The sequence below is a fragment of the Centruroides sculpturatus genome, unplaced genomic scaffold, assembly GCF_000671375.1.
Source record: "Centruroides sculpturatus isolate CEXI.00-Female unplaced genomic scaffold, Cexi_2.0 scaffold1055, whole genome shotgun sequence".
Classification (NCBI taxonomy): Eukaryota; Metazoa; Arthropoda; class Arachnida; order Scorpiones; family Buthidae; genus Centruroides; species Centruroides sculpturatus.
The window spans coordinates 50,306-72,739 of record NW_019385372.1 but is presented as its reverse complement, the minus strand read 5'-3'; the positions used below and the strand labels follow the sequence as shown (position 1 = coordinate 72,739).

The 22,434-nt window shown below is 34.0% G+C and overlaps 1 protein-coding gene across 4 annotated transcripts; it reads left to right on the top strand.

Annotated features, from left to right (window-relative positions):
- Window positions 1–601: 601 nt before the first annotated feature.
- On the top strand, window positions 602–22,223 carry LOC111638270 (ARL14 effector protein-like). Of its 4 annotated transcripts, XM_023383946.1 has the most exons (4): window positions 20,068–20,185; window positions 20,264–20,307; window positions 21,106–21,230; window positions 21,299–22,223. In XM_023383946.1, exons 2-4 carry the CDS (start codon window positions 20,290–20,292, stop codon window positions 21,522–21,524), a joined length of 369 nt encoding a protein of 122 aa, XP_023239714.1. In that variant the 5' UTR covers window positions 20,068–20,185; window positions 20,264–20,289; the 3' UTR covers window positions 21,525–22,223. The 4 variants fall into 4 exon arrangements, with proteins under 4 accessions (XP_023239713.1, XP_023239715.1, XP_023239716.1 ...); XM_023383945.1 differs by lacking the exons at window positions 20,068–20,185; window positions 20,264–20,307 and adding an exon at window positions 602–739; XM_023383947.1 differs by lacking the exons at window positions 20,068–20,185; window positions 20,264–20,307 and adding an exon at window positions 19,956–20,023.
- The last annotated feature ends 211 nt before the right edge of the window (window positions 22,224–22,434 follow it).

The window sequence follows — 22,434 nt, the reverse complement described above, 5'->3', positions numbered from 1 at the left end:
TGTTCATAAAAGTTTCACGGAGTTACTCGGCCCGATTCGATGGCGGATCCCCCAGAATGGTAAGCCGACGCCCGAATCTTCCTCCATCCGGCCCTCGCATAGTGGAGTAAGACTAGCAAAATGTTGGCTAAAATTCAAATTTTCGAAACGCCATCGGGTCACGATTTAACCGCTACTTAGAACTGTACAATAAGGTATTTATTTATTCATCATCACTATTTATAATTAGCAGTTGCAAACAGTAATTAACAACGATTCTACTCTAAAGTTTCGGAAATTCCAAGATTCTACACTAAAAAAAATTTCTTTGATGTCTTCCTTCATTCCATGACATTTCGATAATTCGACAGTCAACCAATAGCGAAGACCGTTTTATATGAAACGAATCATTCTATTGGTTTGCTTACTAAGCTGCTTGTAATTTAGAAACAGCCATAACAACAATGATAAAATTCCTTAATTTATGAATTTAACTTAACGAATACGTTCAAGTTATATTAATAATGTGTATAAATTTAAACATAATTTAAAATTTTAAATAATTATTATTTTGATGGAAAATTAATTGTGTTATATAAAATAGATATAATTAATATTCCAGCAGACGGCGCTTGTATTGATTTGATTTAAAAAAGGAGGATAAATTTGTTCGATTTACTTTATGAAATGTTTACTTAATTCAACGTTAAATCACATGAAAAGCATCCAAGTTAGATCTGATTCGGACGAAGAGACAGATGTAAGAAGGAAATATTCATATTTTTATAAATTATAAGATTCAGTTTATGAATTACTTATCATACAAATACACAAAAGTTTTGGTAAAAGTAAATGTATATAAATATATATTATANCAAGTCATAGAAGTAGCGTTTTTGTCGTTTTTTACGCATTAATTAATTCTATCCTCGCCTAAATACATTCATAACATTATTAATTAAAAAATACCAAGCAATCCCGTTAATAATCTGTTTTTAGGGAGAGTAAAGGGGTAAGTTTCGTTACCCAAAGCGGCCGGATGCCAACGTTTTGTACTAAACAGTAGAGCTTACCTGAATCTGTCCGCACCTTATCCCACTACTATGTTGTAGATTTTTCCGCCCGGAGTGCCTAATTGAATCGGTCCATAGTCTTGCAAATATTTGTTCCTGTCTCTCTCTCTGTCTTAGCTTCACACGTTTTCCCTGCCCGGGATACTTATTTGTGCCCAAAAGTAAAATGTTCGCCACTCGTCGTAAAATAATAGAATTGCGGCAATAAGACAACCACACACAAGAGTAGGATAGCGCAATTTGGTTAACTAGTCCTCGCTACTATTTATATTTACCAGTGCACCAATTTGCACCCGGGGCAAAAAGGAAAGGAATATTCGAAACAATAGAAATTTCTATTCTCTTAACCCCTTTACTCTCCCTAAAAACAGAGTATTACGGGATTGCTTGGTATTTTTTAATTAATAATGTTATGAATGTATTTAGGCGAGGATAGAATTAATTAATGCGTAAAAAACGACAAAAACGCTACGTCTATGACTTGTGCCACAGCCACGTGGTCCGAATCACGTGACGTGCGGTCACTTGGATACATTCAATTATCAGAGGGAAAGTATGACAACGGTCAAATATGACCTCCAACCCCAAGATTTTTACGTTTTTTGATCCGGGAACCTTGAAACGACGTCGAAAAATGCAAAAGAAATTCGGGAATTTTTCTATATATTAGTTTGCGAGGGGGTGGATTTTGTTCACTCACTTTGAAGCTTAATAACTGCTGTATCTTTTGTCGAATGTTTCTGAAATTCTGCAGAGGTTTGTGTATTAGGGGATCGATGCTAGTTAAATTTCTGTGGTTTAAAGGTCGAGGGAGTGGGGAGATATAGGAGGATTTCGTGTGGTATCTCGAGTGGCCTCGATCTTAATGAAGATTTTACTCATTATTAGCATTTATAACTTCATCTCTATCTCAAAATTAATCTTTTTACTGTTTTATAATAATTAACAATAACTTTTTGCCGGGAAAGTTACGCAACTGGTTCTGGATTTTATTAGTATAGCTTTTAGACAACAGGATGTCAATATTCCAAGGTCCCGTTTTACCAATTAACTTAAGTCGTTAGGTACTGTACTATTAGCCATTTTATTCTTAAAAGTCATTAGCGATTAGAGAAAATATTCCAATACAGAATACACACTTATCAAAAGTAACTGTCCACAGTTAAGGGTACCCTTACTATGGATGTTTAAATATTAATTTTCTGGTATCAAATCTTTGAAATAAGATAGTTTTAGCTCAGTGAATATCATTTTCTGTTAAACTATGCTGACCAGTCACATGATGCACCTTTACACCTGCTAATTGTCGATAAACTAGTCCATTGCTTAAGGGGAGTTCCTTCCTGGGTCAGTCGGACTGTACAATAACTTTCATTAAATACTCTGGTATACACAATATCCGATTTATTAATTTACTTATTCTAGTTTTGTATAAATATATGTAATTTTCAACTGGAATAAACAGTGTAATAGAAGATTTATCAATGCAATTTTATATCTATCTAAATTTACAATAGAATAAAGGTTTATACAATGTTATGTACTGTACTTTTTAGATTTAAATACACCCAAAATGCATCTTGGACTCATTTGGAGTCCCTCTTCAGTTGGTGTTATTTCATAAAGATAATAAAAACAAAACATACATAAAAGTTACATTTAAAAGGTTTAAATAACTCCGAAGATATCAAAATTAAAGAAACCAATGCTATCTCATATGTACAATAGTTTCCATCTTTTTTCTGTTTTCTCTATAATCCAGCCTTGGACAACACTATTTATAATTAACAATAAATAATGGCAAACTATATTTACTATTAAGTAATAAAAGATATTGGACTTAATACTCATACTAAATAGTCAATTGGACTTAGACTTAACACTATTGAGGCCTCTGGAGCCTCAATAGTGTTAAGTCTGCATCTAGATATTTATGCTCCATGGATTGGTCATTCTTAGAATCTTNTTACATTTATTCTATCAGACATATAAGGTGTGTGTGTGTGTATATATATATATGTGTGTGTGTGTGTATAATAAATACATATAATACAGAGCCGGCCCTATCATAGGGCGAACGGAGCAGCCGCTTCAGGTGCTAAGTCCTAGAGGGTGCCTCAGTGGTAAAGAAAATTAAAGGGTATAAATTCGGGGCAACCAAGGGGGCGCCATAATAGGATCTCGCTCCATCCTAAAACTTGCCTCGGGCCGGCACTGATATAATATATTATGTGTATAATAAATACATATATTATGTATTTGTATGTATATATATATATATACATACAAATACATAATATACACAAGCAATAAGTTATTAACCAAAAAGAACTTGTCCCCAAAAAATTTCAAAATTTCTTCAAAATAAAGCTAATTTTTATGCTAAAATTGTCTAATTTGATTATAAAATCTTAATGTGAACAACTTTACATAAAATTACTTCTTTTTGTTTATAAAGTGAACGCATACCTTAATTCCTATTTGTGTATAGAATCCACTTCTTGTTAATTCTTCTATATTTATTTATCTTCGGGAAGTAATTTTATATTTATATATTTCATTATAATCTTAGGATACAGATAAGTGATTTTTGTAGTTGTATTTTTTCTTATTATTCTATATGAGACATTTCAATTTGTTGCGTTTTTGATTTTATCAGTTTGTTACACTTAAGAATATTTACTATTATCTTGCGTCTTTTAGATTAAATATGGTTCGTTGGCGAAATCTAATCTCGTCGGGACGTCCTGCCGAGATTGCGGTCTCGGTTCTACGAGTGAAAAAAGTGAAAGGAATCGCGAATCTAAGAGTGATGATGTGATCAATGTAACCTCCAAAATAGTCGCGGTTTCTTTTGGTTTAGCTAGTCACGTCCAACAATTGTTCCTTAGTTTTATCTACTACAATTCTTAACAACCTTATAATCTGTAAATTATACATATATTAGTAAACAGTTTCATTTTATAGTACTGTGCTATAGTGTGCAGAACTAAACATGTACATTAAATATGTCTGAAAATAGCATCGTGTTGACATTGAGTGTCGCCTGGTAAAATGGCTTTCCCACGGCTGGATAAACAAAACGATGAATTGAACTATGTTGTTGCTGTATCTGTCTATATTAAAACCATATAACAGACAATATGCCCAATATGTCACTTCGGTATTTGAAGTTTCGTATTTCGTAGAAATTCGCTCCTGGACTGGTGATTCCTTTCAGATTTTTTGTTTGTAGAAGGATAGTTTGAAAGCAAATAGGTAGGGTGTCGCTGATACACGGTAAGAGTCGATTTGTTCGTTAATCGTACTGATCGGTTCCTTCACCGATTAATCATCATGTGACAATTAATTCTCCAACAGTTGGAATAATTGGTAAATATATATTTTATCAGAAAAAGATTTAATAATTTTAAATTTAAAAAATAATAATTAACCTAAAAAAATGAATGATGGTTTAAAAAAAAAGATAACTTTATTAATTAGCCAATTACCATATCTGAGCAATTAACTTTCAGTGCTTTCTGCATATTTTTGAAAAAATTGTTTGCTTTCAGACAAGAAAAATGTTATTACATTGCCAATTATTTCATATTGTTTTTTTAAGTACCTTGCATCCAAAAGAATTCTGATTTGTAGAAGTAATTGTGACATATTATTCTACACATTTGCTTTTTGACTTCGTAAATTGTCAACAAGTAACAAAATAAAAATGACTGAAATTGAATTTGTATATAATTTAGTTTGTTAATTCTCTAACTGTTAATGAATTAATGGTACCAAACAATAAATTTTATTTGAAATAGAGTATTTTTGCTTTCAGAAACATTTAAGACACCTTCAGTTCTTTTATAAAAATTAAATATGTCTAACATATTGAAAACTTCAAATATTAGATAAAACTATTTACACAATGATTTGAAATCATTTAAAATTAATAATTTACATTAAATACATTAGAAAATCTTTTTGAGTGTTCAAAGTTTTGTTGTGGATTGACCTGAAAAAACAAATTTTAATTGTACTTTAAACATTAAAATTTGTTTAAATTTTAATGTTTAAGTTGTTAATTTTCATATTAAATGTTTGTGGATTGAAAATGAACATCAGAGACCTTGAAAATAGTTTTTATATTTGTTTTTCCTGTTTATCAAAATTATGGAACTGTCTTAAAATGAAAAAATTTTCTAATTTTTCATTACTTGGGGGATGAAAATCACTTGTCTTTGGATATTTCCTGATGTATTAATATAAAAAAACTAAATATTTACTGTGTATTGTTATTTTATATTTAATAAAAGTTTTTTTTCTATCAATAAAATTTATTCTGTTTTTGATTTCTGTTTCTAAAAGTTTTTTGTAAACTATTAGAAATTCTATTTTAATAATACATTTACTAGTTTAAAAATATTTCATCATTTTTACATTTTCTGTTAAATAATTATTTAATTTAAACAGTTTTTCTGTAGTGAAAACGTTAGTAAAAAGTATTTTCCTCAAAAAAAGCTGTTTGTATTGAATTTGTTCAGGAAGTTCGGCTTAATTCTGTATACAGTAGTTATGATATGAAATAACATATTCTTAACTCATATAATTTATGTATGATAACATAATTCACAAATTTATTCATTTATTTATTTGTAAAATTCATGTACTGTTTAAAAACTATATTACAGTATTATAATTTTCAAATCTCTTTTTGAGAAATTAAATTTTTCAATTTTAAGTTTTTTATTATGGAAAAAAAATGTATTGATCGTAACTGATGGAGATAAATTTATTGTTTAATGATTTTGTTTATTGTACTGTACAGAATGAGAGTTAAACATAGTATCAGCAATACTGTAAACATGAAAAGAGAAAAGTTTGCATTGTATATAATGGTTTGGAGTTTAGAACGTGTGGTGGACAATGGCCGACAAGCCAATGGAGTTCACATAAGATTAATGCACTCAAACATTATATGGAAGTCATATTAAATTAAAACCCATAGAGATAGCTGCTTTCACACAAGCTCATTCAATCCTTGTTATGTCACTATCTCTGATAACAATATGAAAACATGATTCAAATAGCTTTCAATAGTTGAAAGATGAAGGCAATATAATAACCTAAACAATAAGCAAACAATGTGATTGGGCTATAAATTTCTGTCAGTATAAGCATTTTTGTCATACTTAAAATTCTTGTGAAAATTCTATACTCCCAGTGCAGCTTAATAGTTCTGGTTAATCGCAAGTTCAAATTCAGGAATTGGAGTAGGAAGGACATTTGGCCGTAAAATGTAACCAAATCAGATTCTGACTGTTGTCTGTGTATGGACAATCACCTGCAGAGCAGTGAAAATTTATTAAATTTAATTTTACTGTTATTAATATTTGTTCCATTCAAAACAAGTCTTTAGAATTATAACATTGACAAAATTAGAATGCAATTATGCCAGATGGTCAAACCGAACTAGAATTGGCAAAAAAGTAGCACAAAAAATTCAACGCCACGAGCCCACGGCATTATCAGATCTGGCGACTAGAGTTTCTGAAATTTCCTGATTTTGGATTTCCCAAGAATGGGAAGTGCCATAGAGTATTTCTCAAAAAGTATTGAGATTTGGGAATTATTTACTTTTATTTATAAAAATATCTGTAAACCAATATATCTACTCTCTATATGTAGCTTAAAATTGTCACAAACATCTTTTTGTCACAGGGATAAAAGGATGGAAATAGCAGCACTGGGAATCAATAAATCGTCAGGAAATATTTGAACGAGTGGGCAATTCCACAAACCACAAATATAAAATTCTACTTTGTTTAGAATTTTCAAAACAATTACAAAAAAATTGATTAAATATTTTTTTAACATAATAATGAATTCTAAAATAAATTATAAAAAAAACTATTCCTGCAATATTTCTACATGCTCTAGCTGTTATGTTCATCTTTGAATAACGTCAGTGCCTGTCAGTAAAATTCAACAAATTTATTGAAATATTTATTGTTATGAATTTAATGGATCAGTATGAGCACGTTTCTTTTAATGTAAATGAAGTAAAAAACATAAATGATTTTTGCCTATTATTACATACATATTATTAAATTTCATATTTAATGGAACAAAAACATAACTGACTACAAAAAATATTAAACTTTTTGAAAAGTATATTATGAATGAAATACTGAACTGTTTTTACTGATTTATTAAGAATATTTTGTGAAAAAAATGTTATAGTCAAATCTTCCCAAAAGCTCCTTAGGGTCTATTTTGCATACACGGCTGTTTATGTGAAAATTTTAGTTCATTAAGAATGACAATAGCTGTTAGTTGCAAAACTTGTAGATCTATATAAAATATTATTATAAGTCTTGGAAGCTTAAAAAATTTCTGGGAACTGACAGTTGAAAATTTACCAGGATTCCCCATAACCTTGATTCACTGTTCATGCTATTTCTTGTGTGTTTTACTTTCTTAGAGTTCTTGCTTTTGGAACTCTTAGAATGTTCATGGTCCAGTAGTGCTTCTGAGCCTTGTCAGAAGGCTCAAAAGCACTGTTGGATCACAAATTCTAGATAATGTGCCTGAATTTGTGCTGCAATAAAGTAGAAATTATATGTAGATGTTACTTGTGAAAAATTGTAGATTGGGGGTTGTATTTTACTTTTGTTTGATTTCCAAGCATTTTTTTTATAATTACATTTTGACTATAAGCAATACTACATTGTACAATATTCAAGATTGAATTTTTCTCTAATATATATAATACTTTGCCTATAATGATTTATCGAAATACATTCAACTTTATTCTCTTGATGTGAACGGCATTGCTGATATTGTTATTGTTTATTTAACATAAGGAAATGTTATACAGTCGACCCCCCTATAAGATCATTGATTTTTCCGTTTTATCTGAATTACATGTTGTACGAGTCACTTAGATTTTACAAATACGTGTGCCGGACTGTGAATGGCTCACATATTTGTAAAATCTAAGTGACTCGTACAACATGTAATTCAGATAAAACGGAAAAATCAATGATCTTATAGGGGGGTCGACTGTATNAATGAAACCATAACTTATTTGGCATATATCATAGGCCAACTAGGCACTGTTTTCCTGGAATGGAACACATTGAAGTCATATTGGGAAGAGCATGCTCCATGATGCACACAACATAGAAGACACAAAGTGCATTTTGCCCTAAATGTCTGCCCTGAAATTTGGAGTACACAGCTTCTTGATCCAATATGCATTGGCAATACTCCAAATAGTAGCTGATACCTGACATAAACTTCACAATGGACAAATGACTTACCATTGGTGCAGCAGGTTTTATACAGGCAAAATTACACATTTTGTCATTCTTGGACATATGTACTGTACATTGGTGGCTCACAGATCAGTTTGGTAACTGCCAAATGGGACAATACAATACAGCCCATTCTGTAGCAGCCACTAATTTACATCTGACTCAAAGAACAAATCAGAGAGAGAATCAGAGGAGAAATATTCAAAACAATACTAGAAATTTTTGTTCTCAGGAACTTAATAAATAAAATTAGAATGGAACGGTAGAGTCTACATCATCTCTCGATTTGGACAAGAAACACATTAAAATAAGTATTTTTTGAAGAAAAATAACAATCAAAATCAATGAATTAATACAGGGTCACAAGCAACTGTCCATAGGCGAGCAAAGGTGAGAAATTAATGCTGTATATGATGGGAGCTGGGGTTTATTATGCAAGAAAAGAGGAATGCATCAGTTAATTGGTTAGTGCCAGGATTTAGTGTTGATGGTTGAATAAGTGAAAACTGATTAAAGAGTAATTAATTAATAATACAAATGAGAAGAATTTAATATGCCCCTGGACTTCCCAGCATCGCTCTCCTGCAAGTTATTCGTGGCTCATCCTCTATAAATACGACGCAAAACGAAACCGAAACTGCAATAAAACGAAAGTTTATAACGGCTATGGAATCATGTAAAAATTTACCAACTCCTACCTGGGGTGGACTTGTTAGCAAAATAGGCCCGGGAATTCTGACTTGAGAATAAAAGATTCAATAAATCTACTTCTAATAAAGATAGAACATAAAAAACTTATTCCAAAGCTAAGAGACTCGTCTAAGTAATGGCACAGTCAATATATAAATAGGTATTTGATAATTTTTACTTTCCCGGCTGTTATATAACAGAGACAGTGTAGCGATCGGTCAAAATTGACCCTCTCCTAAATTTGTACATTTTTGGACTCAGGACACCTTGAACCAGTGCCGTAACTAGGCAGGTGCAACAGGTGCACTCACACAGGGCCCATTTGGAAGAGGGTCCCAAAATGCACATGTTTTTTTTCATTATTTTCCCAAACCTAATTAATTAAGGGGCCTAAATGCAAGTTCTTGCACAGGGCACAGGAATGGCTAGTTACGGCACTGCCTTGAACTGTCGAGATATGCAAAAGATTTGGGTTTTTTCTGTATGTATAGATGTTACTGTATGTGAGGCACGAGTTTGTTCACCCGGTTCGAAGCCTAATAATTTCTGTGGTTTTTAAATCAGAGTCGGATGGTTTAATGCAGGAGTTGTTAGGCTTCAGAATGGTTGAACTAAATCGTGCTCCCATACACATTCTAACATCTCAGGCGAGAACATCTTTAACAGGTTTTACTGTACTATTTAAAATGACAAAAAGCTTAATTTTGAGGGTAGAGACGAGTTTTATAAAAAATTGTGAATGCTAATAACGAGTAAAATAGTCATTAAGTCCGACCACACTGAGGATATGACACATGATTCCTATATCTCCATCCTGTCTACCTTTAATTATAAACCAAAATGTAATAGCATCAATGCTCCTCATATAGACTGTGTGGGGTTTTAGGTATGGTTGCCCAAGATAGACACCCTTGTGGGGTTGACCTTTCAGTTAAAGGTTATAACACTCGTTTTGCCCGCGATCTGTCAGGATGACGCGAGAAAGCCTTTTCCGTATGGGGGTAGTGGTTTGCTGGACGCAGAGAGACCGTAAATCCACAATTAACACGTTTATTTGGTAAAAACATGCTTACAGATAGGTGGATTACACTGTCCAACTTTAGAGAAGTTGTACCCACTCGATGGAGGATCCTTCCAAATTTCGTTAGTCGCTCGGGAGACGATCCCCGTGGAGGAGGAAGTGGCAGCTGGGCTCACGTTGTGCACGATTCCAATGAATCCAATTCCGTCAGTAGGCAGAATCCCTCGTAGCACCCCGTCGGATGGAGAGGTTTGTCGTGGGAAGTTCGGTCCCCTTGTTCCTCTATCGGTCCCGTTTCATGTGTTCGCCCTCACTCGGACAATCCTGTTGATCCGCAAGACTGTTCGCTCCCAACCTCCCCGTATCCTTGGGATTTCGGGCTTTTATAACCTTTTTCTTCCCGAAATCCCGAGATTTTGGTTGGTCCGAATGCTGGTCCCCTGCAGTTCTATTGGTCCCTGGTCTGTTGTCACGTGCGAGATTCGTGATGCCGAACATCCCCATCCTTGCCGTTCCCCTCCGGAGTCGGGGTAAGCCCTTTCCCAGATGACGGACCCGTAAATTTTTCCTAATGTCTATTTTTCTGTCCCGGAGAAGACGCAGCTGTCCCAGCCACCACCCCCTCTACAGGAGTGTCAGCAGGTCCCGATTTGAACTTTGTAAGGTGACCGTCCAAAGTTACCTCGGCAGTCGATCCCTCTATCGTTCTCACGATTGACGATCGCAGATTTGTCAATTAGATTTGGAATGCGACAATTATATCATCTCGCACCCCGTTCCTTGGTCACACCGGTCCTATTTACGTAATAAGTCACCGATATATTGATTTTAGCTCGACAGGCGGTTCCCGTCGGGTGTGTTGTCCCGGCCTCACACCTACAAGCCATCATGCTAAATTTCATATCTTAATCGAAGCCCATCCTGTCGTTCCTTAATCTCGACAACGGAGTTAGATAAAAGTCAAGACCAGATATAAAAACCTTAGGAGCAGTTGACCCTGATATATACAAACTTGTAATGCAAACCGGAAGACATGTTTCAATTTAAAAATTCCCCACCCCGAAAGGTCTTCTTAGATATATGACCGGCTCGACTACTATTGCTATGATGTATAGGGGCAAGACATTACTAATTTGAGGTTAAGAGTATATATTTTTTTAGAAATATCTTTTCTTCTATTATTCCTTCGTAAATATTTGATTCTTACCGAAGATTTATACCTTGAGGATTTCTACCTTGTAAAATTTTATTATCTCTCAGGTACGTGAAAAATATGACTGAACAACATTTAAGGTACATACAAATTAGTCTAATTTATATCTTGGATTTCAAATTAAGTAATCCAAATTAATCTTATGATTTCAAAATATCACTGGCGTGCCGTGACATTTAATGATAGGGAAGCTGTGTTTCTGAAAAAAGCCGACTTCAAGGGGCAGTCAGTTAATTGCGCCTCAGTGATGGTCTAAGGTCTATGTTAGATACATACCTGGTACAAAATATTCTTTACTTTTTAAATCTTAAAACAATCCACTTAGTCAAATAACTCCCTACCAGTGGCTAATGGATGGAATTAGAGACGGTCATGGTAGGTGTGAAGTGTTAGCATGCACGAGGGCTGCCAAATCCCCAGGGTGCCGATACTGGTCAATGTCAAATGCCTCTTTTGTCGCATCACTAGTATACGTCAAAGGATGCGACAGGATTGTTGTAAATTTTAAAAAATCTGTAAAAATCTACATGTGTTAAACTTGATTGTCCGTCGTTTGTTTTCTAACTAATTCGTTTTAGGACCAGATGTCCACGGAAATTTCCAAAATTTACAACGTCTCGGTCACTCTCGTTGAACTGGAAAAATTTCTCTCTTTATTACATCTAATATTCCCAAGAAATCAGTCCCCACTGTACTCGGATAGAGATTGGTTCGGTTAAGCTTTTGTTTAAGTAGAATTTAGGCTCTCATCAGTGTTTTATTTATGTCCCCAATTCCCTAATCGCTTAATTATTTAACTATTTCTTAAGTAGAAATAAGTCGAAACCGGTTACTTTGTTCTTGAATATTTGTATTCTTGGGAAAGAAGTGGAAAGACACATTTTTATGACAACAGACACACAAATCGTTAATTTAAGGAATATAAATTCTAGGGCTTTTTTTGTACCTCGTGCATCTCATTTATTACATTTAGTTGTAAATGATGCTGCCAAAGTAACAGTTAATCTTTTAACATTGTACAAGAATTGTACACGTTTTCTTCTGCATCCCCTTATAGACACGACATACTAAATGGTAATATCACTAGTTTAACATTGAAATCCGTAAGTAATACAAGATGGGAGAGCAGAGTAAATTTAAAAAAATTCATAAAAATATTTGATATAACTCCTGTCAACTATACAGAACTATCATAAAAACATACCGGTAAACTCCTATTGGTTGGATTAAGACTGGCAATTATGCATAATGCCCAGTAAATTAAGTACGATTTATCATATTTACCAATACTAACTGGCGAGTATGAATAATTGCCGGATTAATCACTTTCACTGTCTAACTTTAACCCTCTGATAATTGAATGTATCCAAGTGACCGCACGTCACGTGATTCGGACCACGTGGCTGTGGCACAAGTCATAGAAGTAGCGTTTTTGTCGTTTTTTACGCATTAATTAATTCTATCCTCGCCTAAATACATTCATAACATTATTAATTAAAAAATACCAAGCAATCCCGTTAATAATCTGTTTTTAGGGAGAGTAAAGGGGTAAGTTTCGTTACCCAAAGCGGCCGGATGCCAACGTTTTGTACTAAACAGTAGAGCTTACCTGAATCTGTCCGCACCTTATCCCACTACTATGTTGTAGATTTTTCCGCCCGGAGTGCCTAATTGAATCGGTCCATAGTCTTGCAAATATTTGTTCCTGTCTCTATGTCTTAGCTTCACACGTTTTCCCTGCCCGGGATACTTATTTGTGCCCAAAAGTAAAATGTTCGCCACTCGTCGTAAAATAATAGAATTGCGGCAATAAGACAACCACACACAAGAGTAGGATAGCGCAATTTGGTTAACTAGTCCTCGCTACTATTTATATTTACCAGTGCACCAATTTGCACCCGGGGCAAAAAGGAAAGGAATATTCGAAACAATAGAAATTTATATTCTCTTAACCCCTTTACTCTCCCTAAAAACAGAGTATTACGGGATTGCTTGGTATTTTTTAATTAATAATGTTATGAATGTATTTAGGCGAGGATAGAATTAATTAATGCGTAAAAAACGACAAAAACGCTACGTCTATGACTTGTGCCACAGCCACGTGGTCCGAATCACGTGACGTGCGGTCACTTGGATACATTCAATTATCAGAGGGAAAGTATGACAACGGTCAAATATGACCTCCAACCCCAAGATTTTTACGTTTTTTGATCCGGGAACCTTGAAACGACGTCGAAAAATGCAAAAGAAATTCGGGAATTTTTCTATATATTAGTTTGCGAGGGGGTGGATTTTGTTCACTCACTTTGAAGCTTAATAACTGCTGTATCTTTTGTCGAATGTTTCTGAAATTCTGCAGAGGTTTGTGTATTAGGGGATCGATGCTAGTTAAATTTCTGTGGTTTAAAGGTCGAGGGAGTGGGGAGATATAGGAGGATTTCGTGTGGTATCTCGAGTGGCCTCGATCTTAATGAAGATTTTACTCATTATTAGCATTTATAACTTCATCTCTATCTCAAAATTAATCTTTTTACTGTTTTATAATAATTAACAATAACTTTTTGCCGGGAAAGTTACGCAACTGGTTCTGGATTTTATTAGTATAGCTTTTAGACAACAGGATGTCAATATTCCAAGGTCCCGTTTTACCAATTAACTTAAGTCGTTAGGTACTGTACTATTAGCCATTTTATTCTTAAAAGTCATTAGCGATTAGAGAAAATATTCCAATACAGAATACACACTTATCAAAAGTAACTGTCCACAGTTAAGGGTACCCTTACTATGGATGTTTAAATATTAATTTTCTGGTATCAAATCTTTGAAATAAGATAGTTTTAGCTCAGTGAATATCATTTTCTGTTAAACTATGCTGACCAGTCACATGATGCACCTTTACACCTGCTAATTGTCGATAAACTAGTCCATTGCTTAAGGGGAGTTCCTTCCTGGGTCAGTCGGACTGTACAATAACTTTCATTAAATACTCTGGTATACACAATATCCGATTTATTAATTTACTTATTCTAGTTTTGTATAAATATATGTAATTTTCAACTGGAATAAACAGTGTAATAGAAGATTTATCAATGCAATTTTATATCTATCTAAATTTACAATAGAATAAAGGTTTATACAATGTTATGTACTGTACTTTTTAGATTTAAATACACCCAAAATGCATCTTGGACTCATTTGGAGTCCCTCTTCAGTTGGTGTTATTTCATAAAGATAATAAAAACAAAACATACATAAAAGTTACATTTAAAAGGTTTAAATAACTCCGAAGATATCAAAATTAAAGAAACCAATGCTATCTCATATGTACAATAGTTTCCATCTTTTTTCTGTTTTCTCTATAATCCAGCCTTGGACAACACTATTTATAATTAACAATAAATAATGGCAAACTATATTTACTATTAAGTAATAAAAGATATTGGACTTAATACTCATACTAAATAGTCAATTGGACTTAGACTTAACACTATTGAGGCCTCTGGAGCCTCAATAGTGTTAAGTCTGCATCTAGATATTTATGCTCCATGGATTGGTCATTCTTAGAATCTTCTCATTTGACCCAGTCTATGTTATTACCAATCTCACCTATAATAATTTAAGTTTGACCATTGAAAAGTATTTAAGATTACAAAAAATTGATGTTTCTTTATATAAATGGTTTTCTGTTCGTCTTAAAAATGGCATAATATTCTTAGAAAACAACGGTGCAAGTGAAAAAATCTGGCAATTCAAGAGACTTATACTTACATCGAGTTATACAAAAGCAATATCGTAAGGAATGTTCGTTGTCTTTTTTTTAATTATTTTAATAGAATAGTCGGTTCTTTTGCCTCTGATCCCAAGTTCTCTAGGAATACTCCTAATAAGACTTTTATGTTTCATGATAATCAAGTATATATATTTATCTTAATCTTAAACAGAAACTCTGTGATATTATACTAGAAACCACTTACTCTTTCTTCATAAATGTGTGTGTTTTTTTTTTTTTCCTTCTCATTTTCAAAGTCTTGTATGCTATTAATTTTCTTAATACATCTAATTTCAGTCCAGATTATATTCCAGCTGCATTTTATAAATCTGTTCAATTTATTTCTGCTGTTATACTTTTCAAACTTTTTTCTCATTACGTTCGATCTAGTTATGTTTCCAATCAATGGATATCAACAACAATTATTCCAATTCCAAAAAAGGATAAAAACACTGTTCAACCCATCACGCTTTTCCCTGCAATGTTAAAGCTTTTTGAAATCTGTGTACACTGTAGAATTTACTCTCCTTTATCTAATAAACATCTTCCTTTTCAACATTGTGGCATTTGCCATTATTCAACAACAATAAATCTATTACAAACTTTGTCTTATATAATTAATGATTTTGAAAATAAACAACCATGTTACATTGTATATATTGATATAATCATTGCATTTTATTCTGTATTACCTAATATCCTCCTTAATATATTTCATGAATATGATATTGATCCTGCAATTCATTCTTGGTTCAACAATTATTTCTTATTGTTTGTTAATTTATGGCAATGCAACACTTGGGCAATCTGCCTAGGGGGGATGCCTTTTGGGAGGTCTTTTAAGGGAAACTGGCCCCTATTTAGGAGTTACAGACATGGAGAAAACCTGGAAAAATCCACGTGGCCAGCCTGTCCGAGCGAGGCGCAAACCCACAACCGAACTCCCAGTGTTCAGGGTACGAAGACCACTTGGCCACTGGTAGGCCCTTTTCTTATTAAGAACTTATAAAATCAAAATAGGTGATTATACTTTCTTTGATTTTGTTCCTTTGTATGGTATCCAAATAAAATCTATTTTTAGGGGCCTTTTCTTACACTATATTTAAATGAACTTTTTTACAATCTTAAATCTCATATTATAGCTTATGCTGATGATCTAAAACTAATCTGTTCTGATCCATCTATCTTACAGTTTGATATCTATTTAGTAATTAATAAATATGTTTAAATCTGCAAACCTGAAAATTAATACAGAAAAAACAGTGATTATATGTTACGCTTTGATTTGTAATTTTCCATTACCTATTATTTACATAAATTCTTATCCAGTTAATTACGTAACTTAGTGATTTAGGCATAGTTTTCGATACCAAACTTACTTTCAAAAATCATATTGGTATTGATAATTGATTAAACTAGTTAAATCCCTGGCTGTCAGACGTGGAATTTTATGGAAATTTTGTAAGCCCGTTTTTAATAAAATATCATTGCAAACCATATTTTATGCTAATTTTCAATCTTGCATTGATTATGGATTGCCCATCTGGTCAATGATTGCACCTTCTCTTTTACATAAAATTACTTGTGCTGTGAATAAGATATATCTTAATTTAACAAAATGTGTAATTTCCTTTCACTGTTGACTCTAATATTCCTAGAATTTGTCTGGGCTTCCCTTCTTTCTTCGAAAGAATTAAATATTTTGATTGATTGATATATTACAAGTATTTTAAAGGTCTTATTTATCAAGATTGACTTTCACTGCCAAATTCCAGAGAAAACTTCACTCATTTACTTACGTTTTTACTCCTTTTTATTGTCTAAATCTATCCCAATGATATTTCAATGCTAACCCAAACAAACTTATTCACTTCACTGATTGTTAAGTAGATTGTATACAAGTGGGTGGTCTTGTTTTTGTTTTGGCTACTGCTGTTGTCCTTTGACCCTAGATGTTGAGGATGCATCCGGAGATGAACTCATTTATAACCTTTCTGGTTAGTGTTCAGGATTGACCGGAGGCCTTAATTCTTTTCCAGAAATCTTATACTGTAATGCAATGTGGAACTCATTTATGACAAGCTGCAGTGACTGTTCAATAAACAGATCCTTTGGGTCACATATTGTGTAACTTTGCAGCTTATGATCTTGTATGTTCACTCAAATATAGCAATGTCTATATGCAGTGCCTGGAAGCCCACCAAACCATTTAATGTGACTTTGCTAGTGCAGCAGGTCATTGTCATACTGTGACACTGTAGATGGTGATGTACAAAATGTTCCAATGTGTGGCAGTGGATGGCATTCTACTTGTTCCATATGCTCACCTACCCAGAAGCACCTAGTAATCTGTCATCAATCACAAATGGACTTTTGTCACTTTCAGCTTGTTTTCTTGTGAACATCAAATGAAGCCAGTGCTTTCTGCTTCGTTTTCAGGGCTTTATCCTGAACATTGTCTGCATTTCATGTTGCTTAGGGCTTATACTCAGGGTTGTTCAGTGGCATAGCTACAGTTTGAGCCACCTGGAGTGGTCTGTCAATTACCACCCTGTCTTTGGGAAATACATAATACACATCAAACCTATTTAGACAACATTTTTCAATGACAGTCATATAATTTGTGTTATCGTTAACTCTCTGAATAGTTTATAATTTTACTGTTGTTAAAAAAGTGCTGCCTGGGACAGACTGCCCCCTCTAGCTATGCCACTGAGATTGTCCTGTAACTGGTTCTCTTGCATTCTCATTTTTTATTTCAATGTCCTTATCCCCAAAGCAGTCATTATTGACAAGCCATAGACAATTGCAAAGAGCCATTATCACACAGTGAAAAGGAAGAACAAGTATCTCCTTTGCCCAGTGGTACTCTGCAAATAAGCTGACAGTCCTGATTTTGTGGCACTCCCATTGCAGCAGGAGGACTTGATGACATTCTCCACAGCAAGCTCATTTTTGTAGATCACAGGAGGTGCCAATACTTCTGAATCAGTAAGTCAGAAATATGAACACAGGTACTATTATAATTTACCATGGTTAAGCACCTATGGAACGGCTCCCATACATCATGCTGTTGTCTTCCTTTTGTCCCGTAGGATCAGATGAGGATAGTTCACATTATTATAGGTTTCCCACACCCTTCAGCCACGTCATCAAGAATTCCATCCTGGCTACATGTTCTAGTACCAGTTTCTTTCAAATTGGACCCGGCATCTTGTACATCTCCCAGTAAGTCTAACGAATATTGGGTGCTTACTGGCACGACTTCTGCCGTAATCGTAATGCCAACTGCACTGAATTGCCAGTGTACAGTTTGGTATTGTTGCAATGGAGAAATCATTGAACAATGAATAAGGAAATTGAAATTGCTAGAAACATTTCTGGAGCAACAAAATATGCATATACACATTTTATGGCTCCAAGAACACAAAACAAACATCGTATACTGTATTTTGACACGTTTCTCACATTAAAATGTTCAACCATAGACGAATAATTCCTAATACAAAATTGAGAATGACAGGAACCTACAGTTCTACCAAATGATATAACAGTCAGCTCAGTTTGAGGTGAAGTTACACTTAAGCTTACGCCATTGTTGAAGTTTTGGTATTTTAGAAGGAACGATATAGAAAAATTTCCAAAATGCTTATGGCACGCGACATTTTAATTTAATTGTTTCTTTGTTTCTGCTGCTGCTGTAATGCAGTATCACCACGACTTCACTTTTCGGCACCATCCGGGGTCATAAGTCTTCGGAGTTTCGTATCTTTGAGCGGCGATAGATAAGACGCTAGGTATTGCAACTAGACGATACAGTTCAAACCATTGGAATTTTAGTTTAGTTTTGTCTTTTTTTTGTGTGTGTAACTTTACTATTTTACCACAGCATTGATATTGTTACTATTATTATTGCTGACGTTTAAAGCATATAAAACGAAATTAAAAAATAACAACAGTAACGAGCAATGATTTATTGTGGCACGGTCACAATGCCGGGCTACAATTTTTAATCATATTTTTTATTTAATTTGAAATATATGCTCTCAACCTCAAATGAGTAGTGTCTTGCTCCTGTTAGCAAGAGAGTCCTCTATAAGTCTACAATTTTTGAAAATTGTGTGAGGCTATGGACAGGTCCGAACCCTCATTCTTTCTTTCTCTGATATGGAGATTCTGGCTGGTCATCTTTTCTCCGATGAACTCTTGTACGCAGTTAGTCAAATCGATGTGTGCATGATACCTAACGTTCGAGGTGAGAGATGTCTAGGTGAGAGATCCGTTCTTGCCCAATATATGGGTGTTAAAGTCTGGATGATTGCGAGATCGATCTTCAAAGTCGCGTTAAAATAATTTTTTTGTATGAAAACGCGACGCGAATTTATAAACAATAGAAGAATATAGGTCCTAAGATCGACCATCTCCGGTTAGGGTATCGAATTAAACGTGGATTTTCACCTCTCCCGCAATCTAAGCCGATATCTCGTTACGCTTACAAGTTAGCAACGAGTGATCGACTTCTTAGAAAGCGAGAACGAGGAAAAACCGCCAATCGGAACGTGGATCGAGGATAAAAATTAATAAAAACCCGAGAATTCAAGGACGTGACGGCTTCTCCCGGAAGTTCCAAGTGTCAGACCACTAAAGCTACTAAATTTTCAGATTGACCATACCGGAAGACACGTGATCTTTAAGAGCGGATCGACACGTCAGTTTTATAAAGTCACACGGTATTCGTCTTTATACATAAATATAAGAAAAGTGATAGCGTATGAGAGTGAACCATATTGTCGTGACTGTGTATTTTTAGTAATAATTTAAATACGTTAGGTGTATATATTGTATTAAATTTGTTATTTTATTCCATTTGGCCGAGCTCGTGTAATTTTTTTTTTCGCTTAGAGAAAAATTCCAGGGGGCGCTTAGTGTCGGCGCTGTTTTGAAAACGACACGTTTTAGTCCACGTTGCTTTGCTACGTAAGTCACGTGTATTTGTATCTATCGATGTTTACCTTTTCCGTTTTAGGAATTACGAGATTAATCCCAAACTTAAGCAAAAATTTAAATGCTTTTTTGAATTTTGGAAGTATTACAAGTGACGTAATTAAACTTTAGTGACGGCATTAATTTGCATAAAGTGTAAGTAAGTTATCACGTTATGTGCAATAAACTGCACAACGTCGAAATTTGATAGTTTTTATCTTATTTTCCTGCTAGAAACGATTCAAAGTTTAGGCTCTGTGATGAGAATTACCGTCAAAGTGAGTTTTTATTACTCTATTCTCCAAATCGGTCATTTTTATGCTTCAGTCGAATTGTAGCTGAAGGGCATTTTTAATGTAATAACTTTCCAGTTAATCTTTCTTATTATAAATTGGATGATTAATTTTTAATATCGAAGAATTGTTGTGCTGCGCGATTCCTAATTCCTGCAGACTCCCCGCTTTTACTGTCTCAAATCAAGCCGATTTCTCACGGATTCGGTGGTCAAAACGATGCTCGGTGGTCTCTAAACGATGCTCGGTGGTCTCTAAACGATGCTCGAATTGTTTAATACAAAATAGTAAAAGGGATGCATAAATGTGTCATTTTGTATGATAATAGAAAATTGGTGCTGGTTGTAAAACTGGAGGATCTACTGTAGTTTATATTAAGTGTGTTGCGTGTGGAAAAAACATAGCTTTGAGAGAAGAAATCAAGTTATTTGGAGAGGAAAGTGCCATTTTGTTTTTGTCGATTGAGTGCTTTTGACCAATTTGACAAATGCATTGAGAATAATCACAAATTTCATTTGACAATCAACAATAAGTATGTTTTCTTGCAAGAAATCTATTGCAACTTTTAAATAAATATCGATTGCACAGCATCGGCAGTTTGATTTGTTGCACCTTTGTGTAACTCTTGGGCAACAATACCCATTAAGAACACACTGTTATCTTAAAAGTGTATTAAGTAGTTTCTCCCATGCAAATAATGATGATGATTATTTTAGACATGAAAAAGTAATTTAGTAAAAATAAAAATGTTCATCTCAATTAACTCTTTCTTTTCTTTTTAAGGATGATGCCCCTCAGAGGCAACTAAGAAGGTTGTCGGAGACCAATGGAAAATTTATGGAAAACTGGAATCCCGAAACCAGTAACAGGGAAGCCAGAAAAATGAACAGGAAAATATACAAAGACAAGTATTATTATTTAATTATTTATTTATTGTGTGAATTGGAATGAATATACTGATGCCGGCCTCTTTCAGCGTCAGGTCGCTCAACCATTATGACGAGAAGGGCGTGCACGTCCAGAGCAAAAAGGACCTGTGTGATTGTCTGGACGAAGAGTGCCCCGGTTGTCACTATCCCTGTCCCAAGTGCGAATCTCCAAAGTGCGGCCACGAGTGCCGGAATGGCAGACGCTGGATATACGAAAAAGTGGAGATTGAGGGAACCGACATCACCACGAAAACTCCTCTAAAAACTGCTTGAGTTATGTTCGATTGCTCTTAATCATGATTCCCTAAATAAATGCACAATTTTTGTCATTGTCAAACATCTAAACCAAGTAAAATGTAAACAAAATTATCAGGTTTGTAATTTTTTCATCAAACTTTATTTTAATTTGGAAGAGCCTGTGAAAGTTTTCTGTATTCTAGTCAGAAATGCATTCTCTTGCATATCCACATAGAAAAAATTTGTTCCATTCATCTCAATATTCCTGTTTATTTCCCAATTATACACATAGAGGTACAAGTTGCTCAAATTTGCAGCCTCATTACAAGACAGAGATACTATCTCCAAAACCACAGTTTGAATGAACATTTCTGGCTGCTTAAGTGGCCCTCTTTGGGTCGTAATCATAATGCTGTAAATTTTAAATAATAGAGAAGAAAAAATCAACACATGAAAAAGCATATTATAAAGATTATGGGCAATTGCACAGTAGTAGTCCAATAGGGTTGGCCAACTTTCACAATCATTACTTATGTTTTGAAGTCTCTTCAAAACAGATATCTGTTCTTTTCCTTGTGGAGCATGGCTCTCCTCGGAGAATACGTTCATATTCATCTTTTATGTGGCATCATTCTTTTTGAATTTTTGATTTGATCAGTGGCCTGCTGCTTCCCTTGTATTTTCTAAAATATAAAATATGAAAATAATCATGCAATATGTATTTAACATAATAATAATAAAATATTAATTTTAATTAAATCAAAGTATGTGAAAAAACTATAAGATTGCTATTGTATATTCCAATATCAGTGGCAGAATGGAAGTGCTGTATTGTTGAATATGGGACAGCTTCCAAGCAGCCAGATTATATGCATTCATGCATGCACTTTACAGATCACCAACTGCTGGTGGAAGCTACACAATATCGTATAACGCTTCCAATGAT